Here is a 22,376-nt window from a genome sequence, read left to right as displayed (position 1 = left end):
TGTGAAAAGTGTTGCTTTGTGCAGGTTCCAGCTTTTAAAAATGTCCTTCGATCTCAGTCTGTTTTCTTGTTGTTGAAGAAATGTGTTCTTTGTTGCCCACCACCATGCACATGCTTACGATAGCAATAGATGTAATAACAGATATTGTAGGCGTAGTCTAGATTCTTTTCCTTTGATTCCACTACTATGCGGGTCTGGCACTTTAATCCTTTATGTGTTAAAGGCCAAAAAGTTTCTTTGACCACTTATACTTGTAGTTGCTGAGTTTACCAGGTGGTCCCAAGACTTCAAGCTTCCCTGCGAACTATCATGTCAGCCTACTTGAGATGTGATGGTCTATTGTCTTTATTTCATTCTTGTTGCTCTAATTCCGGTCAACTATTAGATAAGCCATTGTTGTCATTGTGAAGGGAGCGATCACATGACTTTGCAGAGGTGAACGACACTATCAAGGTCAGCGGAGATTGGGCAGAGTTGAAACTTGGTGCGTTGTGGAGATCAGGGGTGCTTGAAGTGGTCGGTACACAAATCAGGTCCGGTGATTTGATAAGGAAAGGAAGTTGTACACTCACTTGGCAATTCAAGTGCCCCTCGGCAGGATATACCATGCTTAAAATATGTTTTATCAAAAGTCTGTTTGTGTAATACTGACAAAGAGGAGGTTTTGTATAATTACATGCTCTCATGTAAAGTTTTCAGATGAGTTGCAGAGAAAAAGTTCCCTGTATGAGGTATTTTGCTTTGTAAATGTCAGTCCTACGAAGTGGTTTGGAGAACTCTTGGGGGTTAGACTTCCAGGGTGGGCTTGCAAATGTGGAGTCAGTGAGCTTCTATAACGGGTAGTCTTTGAAATTATGTAATCAATTGGCATGAGAGTCATCGGTGGTGAAAAACTATCTGTGTAGTGGTTTTATCGATGACCATAATAGATGTAGATGGACAGTCCCAACTGAATTGTGTACGCATTCATGTACAACGTATAAGGTCCGTTGGAAGACCTCGGTACATATATAGGTCAGTGTTACAATGTCATGGGCAAAAAGCAAGTTGTGCTTTGAAATGTCCAATGTTTTCCCCAATTACTTTATTTTGTATGAATATTAAATGAAATACCAGCGATGGTGTTTCATCTGAGGAAATTTTCTTATAAGCAACGTTGCGGAATTTTCATTATACCATTATGATATGAAACTGTTTTGTGATGTTTACTAAGTGCTACTGTGGCAAACGTAAAAGAAAATTTATTAGTTTCATTAATCCAATGTTGATTTTCAGTGTATTGTTAAATATAACAGAGGGGCATTAAAAGTGGTAATCTCATTTGATGTGATTCTTGACTATTTATTTCTTCTACAATGAATTCAGATTTAAATGTTTTAATCTCACACAGCCAAGATAATTTTGAAAACATCGGCATGTATTGAACAATAACAAAGTCGTAACTGTCAGCTTTGAGATGTATTAACCATGAAACGAGGGTCATTTATGACTCCGAGGCAGAGATGTGGTCTTGCGTTGAAATTGTTATGAAAGCTTTGTGGGAAACTAAGATAGAGCTTTTGATTTATACATAGTTAATGGTTAAAATGTGACCTTAGCCAGAAAGGTTTTGACTTAGTTGTCCTTGATAGCCGAGCTAAGGTTAGTGTCATTTATCACCCGAGGGAAAGGACCCTGATCTTGAAATATGCCGGCAAGCTAGACAGCTGAATCTGACTACGTGAATCTCGCTCAACTGAGTCAATAATAGTACCATGACAAGTCTTCAAAACAAACCTTGATATATATGCTACATGAAAACTACCCTCTGAACAGCAAGCCTATCTAGAAAATGAATATAACACATTTCATTGAGTCTGTAAGCAGTGTGAAGACTCAATCTGGGATGTTTCAATTGAGTTGCTTTACTATCAGAAGATTTATTGATGTTTGAGAGTTAGCAGAGTTAGAGTTCACAAGTGGTATACAACCTACAGTCATAGATATTAGTATAAACTTCCTGAAATGCTTCCTATTAACAAAAACTCGACCGCAAATCTAAATTGCAGTAAACTATATGTTCTCATGAAAGTTTATGGGCCAAAAAGTTAAATTTGTCGCCAGGGTAACAAGTGGTCATCCACCCAGAAGACCAGCACTTCCTGTCGGTGCACTGATAGTTTTACAATTGTGTGGTGTTCTCTTGAAGTGCCGCAGATCCTGTAGTCAAAGGCAGTCAACAAGTTTATTATATTTCAGTTGGTTAACCATGTAGAACAGGTATAGAGTACCTGCTGGCATTGTGCCTTAGCAGCCTGAGCCAGGTGTAATAGGGTTGAGTGTCGGTCAGTTGTAGGAGAAGCCGCACAAACAAAACCTAGGCCTTTGAATCTTTTTCAAAAATATGTTAGTTTGAAATGGTGAAGAAATACCTGATTCTCATTTCACTGATAAACAACTTGGTATTTTGTCTTCATTTGAATTTGTTGGAATAGAACCAGGTTCTAGAAAGTGATGGGGTTTCATAAATTTAGCTTACAACTTATGCTAATTCATTATCATCACTATTTCACTAACGTCAAATTCTTCTCCACTTCAAAATATATGTTTAATTTCTCTACATTCTTATCAGGTTTACAGAGCTCAAAGTAAACCGTACAGATATTCTAGAGCAGAAATGTATCTCCCTCTTTCCGAATTGTTTATCCTCTTCCCTGCTAATTGCTAGTCTCCATGCCTCCCACTGGTCTACCCTCAGCTAGTTTTCTTTCAATCCTTTCACACCACCCACTGTTTTGCCCACTCTTGTCCCACTCTGATCCCACTTCTAAGTTCACTGATATTGTTTTCTTGAAACAAAAGACATCGCAATTTGCAGCAGCCGGCATTTGACACTTGAACAGATCAAGAAAAGATCTCATCATTGTACTTTTTTTCACCTGATGTATCATATACATCACATTTTATGTTTATATCGGCAATATCTTCCTCTGAGTGTTTGTGACTAGGGATAATCTCCTGACAGAAAAACAAGCTCACCATTGCTCCCACGCAGCAGATTTGGATTAACAATCTCAATACTGTGCATGTTATTGCCAGTTTGGGAAATCGACTGGAAGGGGCGACATCACAAAGCTATGGAAAAAATGCCACACTTCATCAAGTTTAAAGACCACTGCAAAGTTTAAGCATCCATTTTCTATGCAGCGCAATCAATAGTACTTAAAAATACATGTGTTCACCTGAACACTGTTTTTATTCTGTAGCAAAACAATACTTGATCGTTTCGATATTTTGCAATAGTTGCATCATCTTTCAATATTACCAGTAAGTCCAAATCTATAATCTTGCCTTAAGACATAGGCTTGTAAAATGGCAGAGATACTGAGGTATTGTAGGTGTTGCCTCCTGGTTAGCCATTGTCAAGTTCTTTTCCACCATTGAGAAGGATGTCCCTATAAACAATGACAATAGTTAGCATACCAAAGTGCGAGGAATGCTTCATTTTTGCTCTATTGTCATTGCTTGACTGACACAGGTCATCGGAATTTCCAACAGCTGTAGGTATTGTCTTCCTAAGGGTAGCTATCTGTTTGTCTGCCGCAGTTTTGAAGACAAAAAACTTATGTATTGTCATCCCTCAGGCTTTCGACAATTTTGAAACCAAAGAGAAACTTGTCATATTTTTATAACCAACAGGTGTTCAGAAAAGTTTGTTCAATTTTAGCATCGGAAAGGAATTGGATAATCCCCATAGGCTGTTTTACTTCCGTTGGAATGGTAGTTCAGATCAAAGAGTCTCTGGTCAAACAGATTTAATCTTCCCCCTTTTGACCACCACTTATGGCTTTTAAACAATGTGTTGGTATTTTATTTAATTACCTTTTCCATTGTTGTGTGGTGTGGGTTTTTGCTGTGGTATTTTTAGTGTTTTTTATGCTGCAATAACTAAAACCAACTAGCTGTAGATATAAAGTAGGTATAGAACAGAAGCTCAAGTTGGTACTTAGATTTCTGTTTTGTTTTGTAGTTTACATCATCAAGTTGTCAACATCCTTTCACCTAAATCTGTCTTTCACATGATCAGTGAACTAGATAATTATTGTGGAATGCTCAACTCTATTACCGGTACACAGAAGAATTTTGTTTTCAATTTTGTGTACTACAAGGGACTTTGATAAACCAGTTCAGCAATATTTGACAAAGTTTCAATCACATACCAAAGTTCAAATCAAAAGAAATTTGCAAGATATTAACGTTTAAGACAACTTATAATTTGGTTTTTCGATGTATGTACATTTACGGAAATCACTAAAAGTGTCAATTGTAGAGAATGTTTCCACTATTTGCAAGTTTTGCAGAGTAAATGACGGTTAGATTGCAGACAATTGTGCCAGGCACTACCATCGAGATGAAGAGTTTTAATATTTCAAACTGTGTCAGGTACTTTGACGTTTTATCATTTTACCCTACTAGCCTTCAATTTACCTTTAACCTGCGACCCAGTCTCCAAAGCAAGCTAAACTTAGACTGGATATGAGCCCAGTGTGGTTTTTTGATGGATTTGTTTAGGTTTACAACTCTCCACCCATTAAATACACATGCACATTGCCGCAATCATCGTTTAAAGGCCATCACAGATTAGTGCCGGATAGAAGTGTTTGCGTACGTGAACACTCTCCGTCTCTGTTGTCATCGGGTCCCACATTTCAATCGCAAGGGTCTTGGCCACACTCTGTTTCGGTCTTTAAATTTACCGCCTCACCAGTATAAATCATTCCCGAGCTTTGTTTTCTGATGCTTGGTTATTCAATGCGGTTGGTCTTGAACTCTGACCCCAATACTAAATAACCGGGTCTTTCCACCACGGCAGTCTTTGACAAAAGATCTAACAGTGAAGATTTAGGTAGCTTTGTTCAACCAACCTTGTCATCTACAATTGTCACCCACTTCTTTCAACAAAAACCGTGCCTCTCCTCAGCTTCCGTCAATACTCACTGTGTCTTTGCGAATTGCGGCACATACCAATATTAGCATATAGGCTGTCCAGTGGTTTACAGGCAGCCAGCAATGTTTTTGTCATTTCATCCGGGCTTTTCTCTTCTTTTGTTTTGCTATTTATCTGAGGTATGTTCTTTGAGGTTGGCCAGTGAACCGCCTGGTAACCATAACAGTATAATTAACCAGCTTAACATTTAAATCACCCCAGTTTCAGCTGACTAGCTCTGAATCTGTCAAACACTCATATTTCATCCAGCCACAACTTTTGAAGTCAGTAGCAATTCTCTTTTATTTCCTCTATGAAATAAAGGTTTTACTGTTTCCACATTGTCAATCACCGTAGCAACAGGGAGTGTAATAGTTTCGTGCGATAGAAGACATCGCAGTTTCAGATGAATTTGCGAAGAAAAATGAGAACAATAGTTACCTGGCAACAAATTACTGAAAGTCTGTAAGATTTGAAGATTAAAAGTTACAAAAAGGTCAGATTATACAGGTATTTTACAGGATATAAATCAGAATATATTTGAATATTTAGGGGCAGTACCATACTTTTCTATCTTATCTATTAGTCTACATGGTAACCTTATCAATTTTCTTATTTGGTTTTCCAAAGTGTTAAATTTTCAAAGTTTGTTCACCTTTCTATCAAACCTGAAACTCACACAGTATTATAAGTGCATTACAGATAAAGCAATTATCAAATAAGTCCAAAGTGTACCTTGCATAGCTACTCCGGTTGAATCAAGTTGGATAATGTTCCGTTTATTTCCAATCAGAGCGAAATCAAAGACGAAAGGTGTACAAGTCTAGTCCATGTAGGTAATGGTTCTGTTCACAAGGAAAAGCACATTTTTTTGATTTGATGAATGGTTTTACGACGGCAATAAATTTAAGAGGATGATTATCAATCAATGTTGCATAAAAAGTAAACGTTTTTGCACATTTCAACTGTAAATACACACTTTGCACTGTTGTAATGCAACTTATTTTACAACGGTTTGACAAGTGCTTGACAAGCCATCACTCTACAGAGCATATGGAAGCTGTATGGAACGTTGCTGTTGGTTGAAGGGTAATAAATATGTGATGTGGAATTTCAACAACCTACAGTTAGAAAAAAAACATGCCATCTGCCGATAGGTGTTACTAAGAATGAAACCTGGGATTATGGTTTTAGTTTGAGGAAGGAAAAAAGAATGACATGAGAAAGGAGAGCGAGGAATGATGGATAGCAGGTGTCTTTTATGCCGGTGAAGTGCGATGAGTGATTGCAGTATAAACCGTTCAAAAAAGAAATAGTGCAAGGTACTCCCAGCCTTGAAGTGAATGGCCACTTAACAATATAAATGCAGGATAATATCACTTGTGTTATCCAAAGACATTATCTCACTTTTTTGATTTCTTACCGATACCAAAGGAATTCCTGAGATACCATTGGGCGGTTCAGGTCATATGGCCTTCATTAATATTAACCCCTGACTTATATAGACGTAAGTGTTAGTAGTACTCTCAGTGGAGGTGTGGAATTCCGCTGCTCATGGATCAATTGAAAAGTAACGACACTGCTTTCTATAGGCGTTGACGTAGAGACAGTTTGGTCCATATTTAAAATTCCAACCGTGGCTAAATGTATTCTCACTGCCTTACTGTAGGGTTAAATAGATACCGGTACGTTGCTGAAATATCAGTAGTCTGAGTGTCACACACATTCTCCTTGATTTGCCTTATTACACTTACAGACGTTTCATATAATCTAATACAGTGGCTCACTTATGCCAACTTACCATGTTGGAACTTGTATTGAATAACTGAAAATGAAAAATATCACTTTTGGTAGATTTCAGCATAACCTCAGTGACAGAGATATTTAACCATTACAAGATATGTGAAACCAAAGACCTAACAGCGCAAAAATTTTTAATCCTATAAATACCTTTGCAATGGGAGACTGAAATGTTTATCATTTGAATATTTATGGGCTGAGCAGTTTGTTTCCCAGTTGTGATATAATTCAAAATTTGGCAGGGTGAAGAGCCTGTCACAAGTCGAATTTATACAAAGGGAGGGGTAATGTCCATAGCCAAATTCCAAGTGAGGGGCTTCAAGAATGGCCAAATCTTGCCACAAGAGGGCACTCACTGTATCGGGACATCTTGTCCTGTGCAATAGTCACTCATAAAAAGAGTGCTACAAGTTGGGGGTCAGAGATTATTCATTGTTACAAATTGCTGAGGTTTTTTTCTCTGACATCATGGTAGTGTGTCATGCATAGAAATACAGTCTCAATAATTCCACTGTGATTAATTCCATCACCTTTTGTAGAGCTGTGACTCCACAGGGGTGATCCATTTCATATTGTCAGGAAGGGCCCTTGAGGAAATGCCTGGTGTAACAATTTTTTTTCCCATTTTTCCTTCCACTTCCATGTCAGCATTTTATGTAAAAAATATGAGCTAGTCAGCTTGCAGCATTTTTCAACATCATTGGATTGGGACCGATCAAAGCTGTAGCATTGGATAATGCTCAATAGCCAGTAATTCACATCGCTATTCGCATTCCACTGATATTGCAGCCAAAGAGCAACTCTCTGAATTCTTTAAAATCCATTAATAGTTCAGCTATTCAGCTATGATATTTGAAAAATTTTCCTCCATTTAAGAGTAGTATTGTGTGTCAACAGCATATCATAATGGGTAAGGGTGACTTGCTATAAAAATAGTTTAATGTGCATAACTATATCTAATATTTTCACATTATTTTAGTCCACTCATAGTATATCGAAATAGCATATGTAGTGTGTGATCTGCTGCTTCAATATTCACCATCAACAATTAGTCTTAATCAATTTGCCTTGGCAAATAATAAGAATTAATATACCCCACATATTAGAATGAGTATAATTTTACTCTTGGAGCAGCAGATGAAGTACGGTGCATTAATATACTAAAGAATCAGATGAATACTTAAATGTACCGGTAGATGAAAACGTACATACGTAACAGATATGATATGACTTGTGTGGTTGATATTTAGTCTTTACAAAGAATTGAAGCTTTTTGGAAAGCATAGGCAGACCGCTTTCGTCAAATTGATAAGATGATGTAGCTGCCTGCTGTATCATTGCATCGTATTATCAACACTAGAGAATATACATTATCATTAGAAATTCAAAGCACATGAGTTCTGATATTTTCTCAAACATACAGCTACGAGAAACACTCTCCCACAATTGTCAAATCTGTTACCTGTCGATAATGAAAAGAAATATTAAATATGAACAAACATTATTTCTGGAAATCAAATTTCAATAATTGTGACTCTTCCTCTCTTATGTGGAAATAATCCTGTTACCCCCATGAAGAGTTCAAACTTTGAAGCAGATAACAATAAAATTGGCAACTCAGAGATTTTCATATAAATTCTGTAATATCATTGAAGCTCATACTGTAAGAGCACCACTGATCATTGAAATTTAAAATTCAGTTTGCCATCAAAATTTAAACTTCTCCAAAAAACATTATTTGTGTAGATTTGGCGACATCTGTGTATTAGTTAAAGGTGAAATACAGACCATTGATATTAAAATACAATGTGTTCTAAAAGACACTGCCACATTCATACTAGTTTTCTTATTTTCCCTTAAATTAATCTTCAACTGAGGATGCAATATCCTCTCCAATCAAACATGTTTTCCAAATCATTAAAAATGTAAGTTGAGAAGAACATGGTGTACTTGAAAATACGTTTTCAAAATCATGAAACTAAAGTCTATAAATATTGTCTAAATATGGGAAACATAGAGGAATATCCAATGGTACAAATCAGAGTGGATCATGGGATATACCGGTATACAGTACTATGTGCTAGTTACCAGTACCTTTGGCTTTATTTCTAATGTACCGGTACACCTTTCTATTTCATAGGTTTGCGATGGGAGACTGTCGACGACCATTGATTGAATCAGCAACCTTGATTGAAGACATTGCCAGTCAGCAAATGACAGCACTGGTAGGTAGTTTCCATTCATTTTACTTGAAATCTGAAAATATTGATATCATAGATACTGCAGTGTGCTTAATACACTGTTGATATATGCAATGAGAAGAGATACCTCAGACGTGGCTGTTATTTTCAAGGATGAAAGTTATTGTCTTGTATTCTTCAGTAAAGTTAGCCAGATTTCACATGAACTGTTGTTATGACAGGAAAATTTACGATGGCTTTGATAGAGATTACACAGATCTGTAGAAGACTATAATCTTGACTACCAGTGACAGATCATTCTCTGAAATGCAGTTTTAGACCCAATCTGCCTTCTTCTGTAGAATTTATGTTAAATCTTCTTAGGGTTTTACATATTTTAGTAAACTAAACCAATCGTGGCAAACCTATTATATATATATATATATATATATATATATATATATATATTATATATATATATATATATATATATATATATATATATATATATATATATATATATATATATTATATATGGAGATTTGGTAATGTATATTGATATGTTAAAACAGGCATGCAGGTGTACAGGTATTAATTCTAAAGAAAAGGTGTGGCTGTGCATCTACTGTCTTGCTACCTGTATTTTGATAGTCAGCGTAAAATGTGACTATGACTGCATGAAAATGTGACTATGACTGCATGCCTCTCACATTTCAGGTTGAAGGTTCCTGGAGGACACATATTCAGTCTCACATACTTTTATGACACTGTTTTGGTCTACTACTTGTGGTAGCCATTTTAACACTTATTTAGTAAATTTTTAAATTTAAAATTTAAAAAAATGTATTTTTCCACATAGAGTTAACACAAGGATGGCAACTGCTTTGAGTAATTTATTATAGGACCAAATTTTGCACGGGAAAGGGAATGGTCCAAAGTTTCCTTCGTACAAAAAGTCTGAACAAAAGTGTAAGGTTTTCATTTTCAAGGCACATATGACCATAATCCCAGAGCTATCGGCAGTGACCATTAGTGCTGTGTGAAGTGGGTGAGTGAAAAGCAAAATCAAAGCTTTGACTGTAATTTTGACAATTTCAATTTGAAGTTTCCTCATTGACACCAATACTTTTATGTACCCTATGTATAGATGATATCTGATAGGCATATGTACTGTACACTTCTACTTTTGCTTGTCAACACATATACAATACCAGTTTGACTGCGCATACTGCCCAGTGATATTGCTGAAAAACCATCTGGACAAAGTGAATCTGTCGAGATGAGTCCAAAAATACTCTATATCTCATAACCATTTCAATATAAAATATTCTACTGATTGATTTTGACTTAAAATACCTTTTCATATTGTTTTTCAAAGCAATGCATGAAGTTTTAATGAAAATTATCAGACAAATATATGAGTTTTAGTGATCAGTACTGGAAAGATAGCATTATGGGTACTGTCCAACATCAGTGGTTTAGTGGAAACAGCTGTATTGATCAGGTAACCTTCATGAGTAAAGATAACTATCATTTAGAGGCATTATGGCTTTTTACATAAAATAATATCAATATTGAGATAGGGATGATGCATTGAAAACACCGTCATGAAATGGATATCTCTACTTGTGAGTGATATCAGTGCTGTAACACAATACCATCCATTGTAATCTCTGCTGTAGGTTTCCCTTTTGTCATTGGTCACGTTGGGTTAACCTGTAATACATCGGAGAGTGAGAATTGGCCAAGCATGATGGTTGCAGACAGAGGGGGACCATCGAAGCGTGATAGAAACAGACAGAGACAAATGCCGAATTTCTCTCGGAGCATTTAATTTGTGGTCAGGGCAGATTTATTCATCCCTCATGTATCGCATCACTTGATTGTGTAAAATTTGTCAATTCTATGGAGAGATCTTACGAAGGAAACTTAACAAGATACTATGCATATTTATCGTGTATTTGTTCTGAAGTTTGAAGACAAAAGCAGCAGTACAGCTGAGTCCACCCAGTCACATCTTTTTACTGTTCTCTGATGAATATAAAACTGGATGTGGAATGAGAACGGGGCCGTCAGGCAGGGCTTATCGGTACACAAAGGTGTGAGGTCACTAAAAGTTTAAAGAAGCACATGTTTCAAATAAAAATTTCAGTGTTTAATTTGAAGTGAAAACAAACAATGCATAATGCGAAAATCGGCGTTAAACAGCGAAAATGAAACGTAAAATATTTTTAGTTAATCCTTTCTGTTAGTGTGGCAGTGAAATTGTAATGGAAGAAGGACTTGATTTATAGGTCCCCATGGAGGAATGAATCTATGTAAGTACTTGAGATAGCCCTGGCTATCAAATCACTGTCAGGCCGTAATACTGCATCCAAGATTTTATCCCAGAATTTATGAATCCCCCATGACCCGGACGGGTTATCTGCTGATTATCATTTAAATCTGCTTTTTGGAAATTCATCACTTCTTCTAATGTGAGGTGATGCAAATGTCGTATATCAAAGAGTATTGTGTCTGCCCTAATCATACCATTGTGATTTTGGAAGTGATGTGCAGATAAAAGGTCGCAGGAATTCACTGAAATGTGCTAACATCCCGCGCTGTGAATAGACAATGCATTGTCTCTGCGTCCTGCACAGTGAATCGTCAGTGCCTTCCTCTGAATTTAGATTCTAACATCTCTCCTAATGCGATTGTATCTGCAGATCCTCAGCTGTAGAATGCGATATTCTGATGATATTGATAAGTTTGATCGCATAAAATCCTATATGATTTACTAGTCTAATCATTGTAGTATCGATAATTGTAGTTGTGATACAAAAGTCAGGAAATCTCCCAATTTTTTGTTTGATCGTACAAGATCATGCATTACAATGTTCATTTATTAAACTTTAATACCACTATTGCATACATGTATCAAGTAATTCTGCGTTGCCCAATTTTGATGTTTTATCTGAAACTCAGTATTATAAATCTAAGCGCTGGTTAACAATCAGTGACACTGTGTGATCCTGCGCTGTGCAGTTGGTTGATGATCTTGCACAGTAAAAATACACAGACAATGCAAAAACAAATGAATTTAGGCATTTTGAAATTGGATCGCTTTTTACAGGTAACGCAACTGTCTAGTCATTACAAACTTTCTATAATATTTATGTTGTTTGAGTTACGTCATGTAATTTGAAATATTTGCATGTTGATGTACTTGTCTATACAATTTGCAATCCTTTTATTCTAACCTGACCGAGAATTTGTGCTGTAGATCCAGGGTTTTATATCTAACGATACCAACACTACTACCCTTCTATTGTCATTCACGTAGCACTAGCTTTGCTTTGTCTTCCTATAGTCCCACAGAATTGACCCTGATTGGTCAGTGTCTTCATAGTACCCGTCGCGTCTGAAACCAGGTGTACACTAGATAAAGAAATGATACAACTTTTGGAGTAAGGCAGTCAAAATTGTGTTGTATTCACTTCCATTTTGTTGGTTCAGATGATAAAATCCCATACTAATATGCAAATATGGAAGTATTAAACTACCATATTAAAATCCTATACTAGTGTGCAAATATATAAAGTTCTGCCAAAATTCTGAGGTTTTGGTTGGGCAAACTATTATATCGTATAGTATGCAGTTAGTTCAGTATTTGTCAAGATAATTAAAATCCTGTAGCATCTTAATAATTGGGTCTTTGTCTAGACTATTAAATTCTACAGTATGCAGATACTTTGGTATTGGTACAGACAATTAAAATCCTGTAGTATCGTAATAATGAGGTATTGTCTAGACTATTAAATCCTATAGTATGCAAATAAATTTGGTATCGGTCTAGACAATTAAAATCCTGTAGTATCGTAATAATTAAGTATTGTGTAGACTATTAAAGCGACATAAGCTGTAACTTGTGGCAAGTTCTTCAGTATTCTGCTTCTGTATATCAGCTACTGTGTCTGACCCTAATCTGTTTGTCATGTTGAAATTTCGAGTATTCTTTTTGTCAACACAGCTTGTAGTGTAGTGATCATTGTTTATTGTTTACAAATGAATTCTAGTCCGGACTTGAATACAATTTTCAACAATAACAATGGAGATTATACTCATATAGGTTGTGTTGATATGCTAAATAACTTGGCATTAAATTACAGTTTAGGAATTCAATGCAGAAAGTGTAGGGAAACCACAAAACAAAAGTTCTGAGAAAATAGCCAAAAGATACAGCTTATGGAGCTTTAAATCCTATAGTATGCAAATAATTTGGTATTGGTCTAGACAATTAAAGTCCTGTGGTATACAGATAGTGGCAGTTTTGGTTTAGGCAGTATATACCTGGTATCTTTACCAAAGTATTAGTATTCATAATATGACAGACTGATCCAGGCACTTTTAAATCCTGGTGTATTCTGATCACACTTTATCGGTCTAGACAATCTGAAATCTTTGTATTCAGGTGTTGGTATATACTGGTCTGGGCAATTTCAGTCATTGCTACGCTGTTCACAGAGTCCAAGTGATGGGTTTGGTCTTTGCAGTGTTTGAGTCCTGTAGTATTCATAGTTGGGAAGCTCAGTCAGAGCAATCATACGATAGATCGCAGGGTTGGATTCTTTCACCCCTATTTTCCTATTCAGAGGTCCAACTCGCTATAGAAAAATATAGGACCGTTTCAAATTTGTGAGGGAAAAGGGTTGAATTTCTCTATAGAAAACAATAAGGTCTGAACTTATGAAATTTGTTTGTAAAAGGTTAAAATCATGGTGACTGATTTGCGGTTTTAGTTTAAAATTCAAAAACAAAATTCATAGTTTGATAAATATCGATTGTAGCTTACAAAATCCTGTAGTCTGCAGATATTGGTATTCGTCATTGCAATATAGTCTTCAGTGTATTATTCAGTTGACTTGGTAATTTAAAATGAAGTTGGTCAGAGTTTGGGAAACACATATATCTCATTCTAACCTGCTATTGTATTCAGATTGTGTTGGACTAGAATAGGTAATGCCAATGAAATGCTGTATTAGTCAGTCTGAGATCGTAAAGACTGTATTGTGTGAGATGAGAGCAAATTTTGTCCGCCCAGCTCCAGTAGTCGTTGCATAGATGGATGGTGAGTCTCTCAGGCAAATTTAAAATCTGCAGATGTTGAGATCTGTCATGATATCAGTTGCTATCTTACAGTTTAAAAGTGAAGACTTTGACAGCTGTGGTTTTATGTCAGTTAGGAAGCCAATTCAGAATGCTATGAACCTCTTTGTATGCAAATGTTACACTGCATGGCTGATTTGTTCTGAAATTAACCCTTTGAGTGCTCTAATTTTTCAGCGCAACATTTTACCAATTTTTACGATTTTTTCTGTAATTTTTTTAACAATTTTGGATCAAATGGACATCACATTTCATTGGCTACAGTTTTTCACCAAAATTTTGGCAAAAATCTGAAAAAATTTGACTGGGGCACATTTTATAAAGGTGACAAAAATTGACTTTGGCGCTCAAAGGGTTAAAACCCATTCACACACAAAATTCAAAGTGGTTTCTTCACTGCTTTTCATCCATACTTCTGTAGTGCACATGCATATTACAGGTGAAAATTTACTCAAAAAACTTTGATGTGTTTATGGACATAGAGCATACATATACACATGCTGTTGTCTTGTCCTGAGAATGACCCTATGATAAGGACATACCGTTACATTGTGCTGCTAGTGGACAGTAACGCAACAAAAACCTGTTGTGTAAAATCATATCATCTTTTCAATTTTTGAACAGCCTGAGGCGATACTGGCTCAATTTTTCATGTCAGTGCAGGTGCCGTTAAACACGCTATATTCCATATTCAGAGATATAATCATATCAACTTTATCTGTGCAGAAATGTGTAGTTGCTTGAGCGTGATGGCACAGTGTGATAGAGCTCCTATACAAATCTACTGAGGCTCTGAACTTCATGAAAATCAGTATTTATAGGCAAAGTGACTGTATAAAGTCTAATAAAAAATTTACAAAATGACACATAAAGCTAGCTTCAGTACTTTTTGTTATCAACACAGGTGGAGTTATCATGAATTTTTGATTTACAGTTACTGAAAGCTGCAGAAGTGACCGCAATGAGAGGAGCAAGATTCATCAGTTTGGAAGATTTTTTGTTTCTCATGAGAAGAGACAGAGACAAGTTGAAACGACTGCTGAGGTTTCTCAGTATGAAAGATCTCAAAAGTAAATTGAACAAAGCCACTGCTGCAGATGATGAAGACATGTATGCTGAAGCAGGTCAGTGAGGTCATATTTTCAGCCAGTGAGAGTAAATAGTTGACAGGGAGTGCTGTCACATGACCTGTGATCAGCCAACAGGATTGCAAAACTGTTTGTTGTGGCAGATCATGTGACACTTAAACAGTGTAATTACCCTATCAGGTTCCAGATTATCATCATCATCATCATACCAACCTATCAGAACAAAGATTTGTATCATTACTGAATTTTTAAATGGCCATCTCATTCATAATATTATCTGTTAAACCCAATCACCCCTTTCTCCCCAAAATGAAATCCAACTCTCCCCTGGTAAACAATAGGGCTGTTCCAAAATTTGGCCTTGAGAGGTTTGGATCCTCCCATCCCATTTTACTTTTAAGAAATCCAACTTTGCCAAGAAAACAATAGGCATGTACCATTGCATGGTGTTAAAAGGATATTACATATTCTACTTCAATTGCTACTTTGGAAAAAGGATGTAGACAGAGAAGAAAAGAAAAGTTTTGGAAAAAAGATGTATGGTGGATTGTAAGTGACAGTAATTTACACAGCCCTATTTCTTGGATGACATCAAACATGCAATGTACATGTAATATTGTCTTTTATCATATACCCATGCCCATATTGCTACATCCTAGTGACGTTCAACGTAAAATATCAGCCGTGATATTTCACGGTAAACGTCGAGATATGCACGATGAACGTCATCAGTTTTAGAGTTTTCCCGAACTACATTAGCAGTTTGTTGGTAAACAACATAAACAACAAAATGGCTGCCGCTCCCCGCCTGCGAAGCGATGTCGCCGACGTAAAAACTTGAAGGGCTTCGAGGAACACGGGTATTTCTGGTTGCAAAATACGGAAATATCACGTTGAGTCTTGAAATGTTTTCCCATGGTATTTTTTTGGTCAAGTTCTAGCAAACATTCTGCCGTTCGCACGGCGCCGGCACTGTGCACGGTCTCCACCGAACAGGTAGTGAGCGCGTGGCGTGACAGCGATGTCGCGCGCGCGACGACTGTTGACATGGCAACTCTAAAGGTAAACTAACAAAATGGCGTCCCCTCTCCGCGCGAGTTCCGTGCCGTACGACGACCGAAATCAGGATAGATTTAAAGCTGCAGCAGTTTTTGATCGGTTACAGTTGTAATAGCATATTGCACCTTAAAATGTTCCTTCTGTATGACGATTTTTGTATCCCGGTGTCTTTCTTCTTGGGTTTCATTGAGATATGGACGACTTGCAGCGATGTCGCGCGTAATGTTGACATCTTCGTCGTATACTTTATGAATGAAGCCTGTTCACATAAACATTCTGATATTTATGCGCAAGGCGTAATAAAGTAAAGCCTCAAAATTTAAGGTTAACTCTAATTATCAAATGCAGCTGGTGATATCAAGCCCTCGGTTTCCAAGAGAAGGAAGATTTCCTATGAATTTCTCAACACCATTGACCAAACCGGTGAACTAGTCGCACTGTTTGAGGAAGAGGACCAACTTGATGAAATTAAACAAGAGAGATTGGAAAGAGCAGAAAAACAATCCCGCAATCTGGACACCACAAGTTACCAAGAATACACAGAATCTAGACAAGTTAATTTTCGTAAGTATTCTGTATTCCATGAGCAATTAGTTCAACTGACTAAAAACTGTGGTATTCATATGAAGAATAAAGTCTCAGTATTTTCATACTGGGTTTTTTGTCAACAAAAATTGGTTGAAGAGTTCAACTGGGTGATTCTGTCATTTTTCCTACTGTACCATTCAGTGACATTCTCATCAGAATTCTATCATTAATTATGTTAAAAATAAACATTGAATCAAACTCTTTTACAAGGGTCTTGGCACTGTGCAGAAGAGAATGACAAAAATATTCCATTGCGGCCACAAATGGTATGATTTAAAACCAACATGAATCGTATGTCAAGGGCTCTGACCACAAGCTGCCTTGACAAACACAAGATCAGACAGATTTTGTCTGAATTTCTGACCACAGCAGCCAGAGTTGCACGTGAGATGCTATAAATAGTCTAAAAATGTTCAACTAATCAAACAACCACTGCTATTTATAATCTGCAACTAAAGGACATACATACACTCTTTTGGAAGACACGTCTTGTCTGGTTGTCCAAGGTATTTGACCCTTGCCCAATATTCACATATCTTTTTGCCAGTAACCGGTTATCGACCTATTACACAGTTTATATGCACCTGTGATTATGGTTTGAGTGCTTTTTTCAGTGCGTATTAAAACCATAAGAATTCATTTTAAAATTATGACACATTTTGCACATGATACGATTGAGTTTTGTAGATTTTGATTTAATGTGAAATTATTGATGATGATGAACAAATACAGCAAGGGACAGGACAGTCACTATGATAAATTTTCTATGTACATGTAGTTATTTTTGCTCAGATTGAAATGTCTGGTATTTGATTTGTGAAAGCCCATGTCCAATACATCGACTGCATGATTGCCAGTATTGTTTTTGGTGAAACATGTCCAAAAATATATGAATACAATGTAGGTCTTCATACTTCACTATTTTTCCTTCAAGATAGTATGCTCATAGAAACAGAAAGACTTCTAAACTTATGCTCAAACTTTCGACCACACTCTTACCAAATCAAGAATAAAACTGAGGGGTCACTCTGTAAATTGTGGTTCAAGGCCCCCACAAAGAGTCCTAGACCTCTTCTCAGTTTTACAGTGTGCTATGCTGCCCCCAGGGCAATGTAGGTACACTGAAACCCAGGAGAGGTCCTTGACTACCCCGCAGGCGGTATAGACCAGAAAAGCATTGTGAAAATTTGAGAGTCCACACATCTGTCCCAGAGGTACACTCTGCCTTAATCAGTGAGTGACACAGTGTGCCTGTACGATAAGTAACTCAAGAAAGGAAAAACGCAATACAACAAGAGAGCTGTTCTTGACACTTTACGGGTAGATTATTACATGCTACTGGGACATGCGTTGGTATACGGCTGATTCTAAGATTTTCTGAAATTTCCATATTGACTCAAAGAGTTCAGAAATTTTATAAGTAAGACGGTATTCCAGAGTGACACATCTGTCAAATATACTAATAGAGCCATTGCTTTCTTCAGATAGTATCCTGCTTGTTTCGGGGTCACATTCTTTTTTCCGAACAAATGGAAAAACAATGTGTTGCACAATGGGTGATATGGCCTGGTATTATCCAAGTCTTGCTTACATCTGTGTAAATTGTCACATCTGCGGAATTCTCAAAAACATTTCTGAATTCAGTCACTCCTCTGAATGAGCATTCCAATAATGTAGTGAGTGTTTTTGTGAGAATTCTTGCCAGGGGTGTGTGCCGTTGATGTGTCAGAGAGACAGTATGTTGCATTAAATTGAACCAGACTTGAATCAAAGATCCTCATGTGTACGAAGTAATGTTTTTGCTTTATCTGTAAATATAATTTGGGCAAAAACCTTCATGAGCCATAATTTGGAAACTTTTAGGTTTATCCAGACTCATATCGGTATGTTTGTAAGATTTGGCAATATCAGCTTTTTGCTTCAAATTATTCCTATAATTTCAGTCATGTGTGGTATGCATAGTTATGATTTTTTTGTTTGAGACATTTGACAATTGCTTTCATTTTACTGGGAAAATTAGTGATACACAATCCATTATGTACGTTCGACACTCCCATTAAGAGGGCAGAAAGATACCACACAATACATCAGCTTACACTGAGAATGAGACACACTGCATCTTTCAAATCCATTAGAACTGTAACCTAATTTGTTATTGGTTAAGTGATAGCTACTGTCGTGTAACCTGATCCCCTATTGGCTCATTGTTGACATCCATCATCCATTCAGGTGTCACTTCTCAGAATGTTGTCTCTAATTACCCGTGCCAGTATTGTGTATAGTTGAAAGTACAGCAAGTTGCCTTCTATAGTTACCCCATTGCATGCTATATCATATGTACTGTGCAACTCTGACTGGTATGGCTGTCAACTGATATTGTTGTTATCTCTGCAGTTGATTCAGTCCAAGAAACAGTTGTTTTCCTCTTTCATTTTCTGCCAAACAATCTTCTCAGCAATAACATCCTGGTTAGGCTCTCCATAGGATCCTTTCTAAAATTTAAGTTGATGGTCAAGACTATATATTACAATAATTGTATGTTTTGATTCCTACTCTTGCAATCTCAATATCAGAGGGCGAATTTTGCAAACGCCTGGATGCCACCTTTTTTCCCCTCTACAATTGGTAGAAACTGGGGGAAATCTAATTTTAATTTTGTAAGATTTTTAGCTCCCATATATGCATATGTATATATGCAAATGGGAGGTATTCTTATAAGGTGGAAAAATGTCGTCTGTATGTATGTATGTATGTATGTATGTATGTATGTATGTCCGTCCACGTCAAAAACTCTTAAACCGTAGCACCTGCTGTCTTAGTATTTGGTGTACAGGTGCACCTAGGGGTGAAGATGTGAATTTGTTCAAATGAACATGTCAGTGCCAAAAATATGCAAATGAGGGGAAAAAAGGAATAATCCTGCAAATGGCTAAAACTCAGTAAGGGAGCGTTCAGTTTTTACGGCCTGGGGGGGCCTGGCAAAATCTTGTCGCCGGTGTTCAAAAAATATAGACCCCCTGCATTTTTGTGTGAAAAAAGATGACCCCCCCCCTTTGTCAGACGAAAAAAATTGATGACCCCCCCCCCGGCTGAAAAATAACCAAAACCGATATGTCAAATTTACCCGCATGGTTTGGATTTGAACTCCGGTACGCGGTGCACTTTATTCGTGTAGCAGAGATGCCAGTGCACAAACTTCTCAGCCACATCCATGCAAACGTCTGTTAATTAGGACGACTGTAAGGCAATTTTTAACTTCATTTCCATAGACAACTTATGTCCATGGACATTGTATAAAGTAAACTTTATTGGAGTGGTTCGCCAAAGGCAGCCCTCCGGTTAAGAGGGTCATGGGCCATTACGTAAAGTCAACTTTATTCTAGTGGGCCACCAAAGGTGGCCAGCCAGTAAAGAGGGTCGATCATGGCTATTGCATAAAGTAGACTTAACTGGACCGGGTCGCTGAAGGCCGGCGGCCATTACCATTATTCAGTGCGTGATCCCAGGGGTCCCTCAAAAATGTTTCTAATACAAGCCGCGGCTTGAATGGGAATTTACGGTAAGATTGCCGTGGGGTATTACATAAAGTCAATTTATTGTAGTGGGCCGCCGCAGGCGGCCCGCCGGTAAAGAGGGTCGGATCATGGCCATTGCATGAAGTAAACCTAATTGGAGTGGGCCGCCAAAGGCGTCTGCCCATTAAGAGGGTCATGGGTAATACATAATGTATATTTATTGTAGTGGGCCACCGAAGGCGGCCCGCTGGTAAAGAGGGTCGATCATGGCCATGGCATAAAGTGAACTTTATTGTTGGTATTATGTTTTTGAAAATGTGGTGACCCCCCCTTTCCTACCAGTGAAAAAGCGATGACCCCCCTTTGCAGATTCCAAAATTACGATGACCCCCCCCCCCCCGATTTTGCCGGCCCCCCGGCCGTAAAAACTGAATGGTCCCTAAGCGTTGATCAGATTTGGTTGAAACTTGGTATGCAGATTTCTTTAGGTATTCTAAATTATGTGTGCAAAAATTGGGATGAAATTTGCATGTTTGTATTTTTAGGGTATTTTTTCCGTTTTTAAGTCAAAAACTCCTGTTCTCTGAAATCACTTGTCTGATTGCTATGAAACTTGATATTCATGTTCCTCAGCATGAACTCAGTCATGCTTGTACAAATTGTATTGATATTGTCATATTGTAATTTTAGGGCAATTTTTCCAATTTTTGATGTCATATTTTTTATCCAAAAACTACTGATTTGATAGCTTTGATATTTGGTATACAGGTATTTAAGATTAATCTCAATATAATGTATTGAAGGTATGTTGAAACTGGCATTTTTTTTATTTTGGGGGCAATTTTTGCCTTTTTTGGTCAAAATTTTTTTCTCCTAAAACTTCTGATCTGGTAGCTTTGATATCTAGTGTACAGGTTCCTAGGGTTTATGTTAATTAGATATATTTAAAATTAGGATGAAATCTGCAATTTTGTAATTTGGGGGCAATTTTTCTCATTTTTGGTCAAAAATTTGTTTCTCAAAATTTACCAGTCTGATTGCTTTGATATTTAGTAAACTGGTTCTTAGGGTTTTTGTTAATAAGATATATTGAAATTAAGTTGAAATCCGGAATTTTGAATTTTTGGGGCAACTTTGTGAAACTCTCAGTTTTACTGGGATATCTTTCATTCTGTATTTTTAAGATTTTTTTGGTAATTTTTTACCCACTGGAACTAAGAGAATATAATGTGGTGATTTAGTAAGCATTTGATGTGTTAAACTGTGTCTGGTGTTGAAATGCGGTAAAAAAATCCTGGCAGATTTTGAAAAAATTCCAAACAATTGCCAATAAAAAATTCAGCCAGAGGTTTGACAAAAAGAAAAGGTGGGAAAGTGGGGAAAAAAGAATGTACAATGGATCGGATAAAAAAGATAATGTACCTCATCGATCTTCCAGACACCATCCCTTATCAAATGGTCCACCCCGATGTATTTTTGCACACAATTAACCATGCAGTGTATTTTAGTTTAAGATGTCAAGTTCGGTAAGGATTTGAAAGGAATAGTCAAGTTCACCACAGTTAAACTTCTCTCTTGTGTCATCATCCTTGTGTAATTGGTTAAGTTTGTAAGTTGTTCCAGATGTGGATGCACCAGCTGTTCTGGAAGAAAACAATGTTTACTTTTCCGTGTAGGGTTTCTGAGTTGATGATTGTATGTTGAAATTTCTCCATGTATCTGGTGTATGGGCAAAGTGTAAACATTGGTTACATGTTATGTATTTCAGTCTATGTCAAATTTTGTAAATGAAAAATCAAGAACAGTTTGCTGTGTGCTTGTAAAAGATAACATATTTGTCAATACATAAACTGCCTTGCAGATTGATTGTCTTAAAGATTATCACAGAAGTAGATAAGGAAAAGAAACTAATGAAATTGCTGTAACGTATTCACTCTCAGTGCCTGTATAGGCCTATACTTAACTATTTTATCATTACATTCAGCTGTTTGTTATATCTTTATCACTCTCCATGGGCCAAGGCACACTTTGG

General features: G+C 36.9%; 1 protein-coding gene across 2 annotated transcripts in view; it reads left to right on the top strand.

Annotated features, from left to right (window-relative positions):
* LOC139142873 (transcription initiation protein SPT3 homolog) overlaps positions 1-22,376 on the top strand; it is a 58,745-nt gene that overhangs the window by 29,146 nt on the left and 7,223 nt on the right. For both annotated transcript variants that reach the window (XM_070713051.1, XM_070713052.1), the window contains exons 3-5: positions 8,907-8,991; positions 15,029-15,218; positions 16,590-16,805. In XM_070713051.1, the coding sequence (XP_070569152.1) occupies positions 8,907-8,991; positions 15,029-15,218; positions 16,590-16,805 (491 nt within the window). The remainder of the gene's footprint in view (positions 1-8,906; positions 8,992-15,028; positions 15,219-16,589; positions 16,806-22,376) is intronic.

Source organism: Ptychodera flava, chromosome 10, assembly GCF_041260155.1.
Source record: "Ptychodera flava strain L36383 chromosome 10, AS_Pfla_20210202, whole genome shotgun sequence".
Classification (NCBI taxonomy): domain Eukaryota; kingdom Metazoa; phylum Hemichordata; class Enteropneusta; family Ptychoderidae; genus Ptychodera; species Ptychodera flava.
The sequence above is the reverse complement of the archived record's forward strand: the minus strand, read 5'-3'. Positions and strand labels throughout refer to the sequence as shown.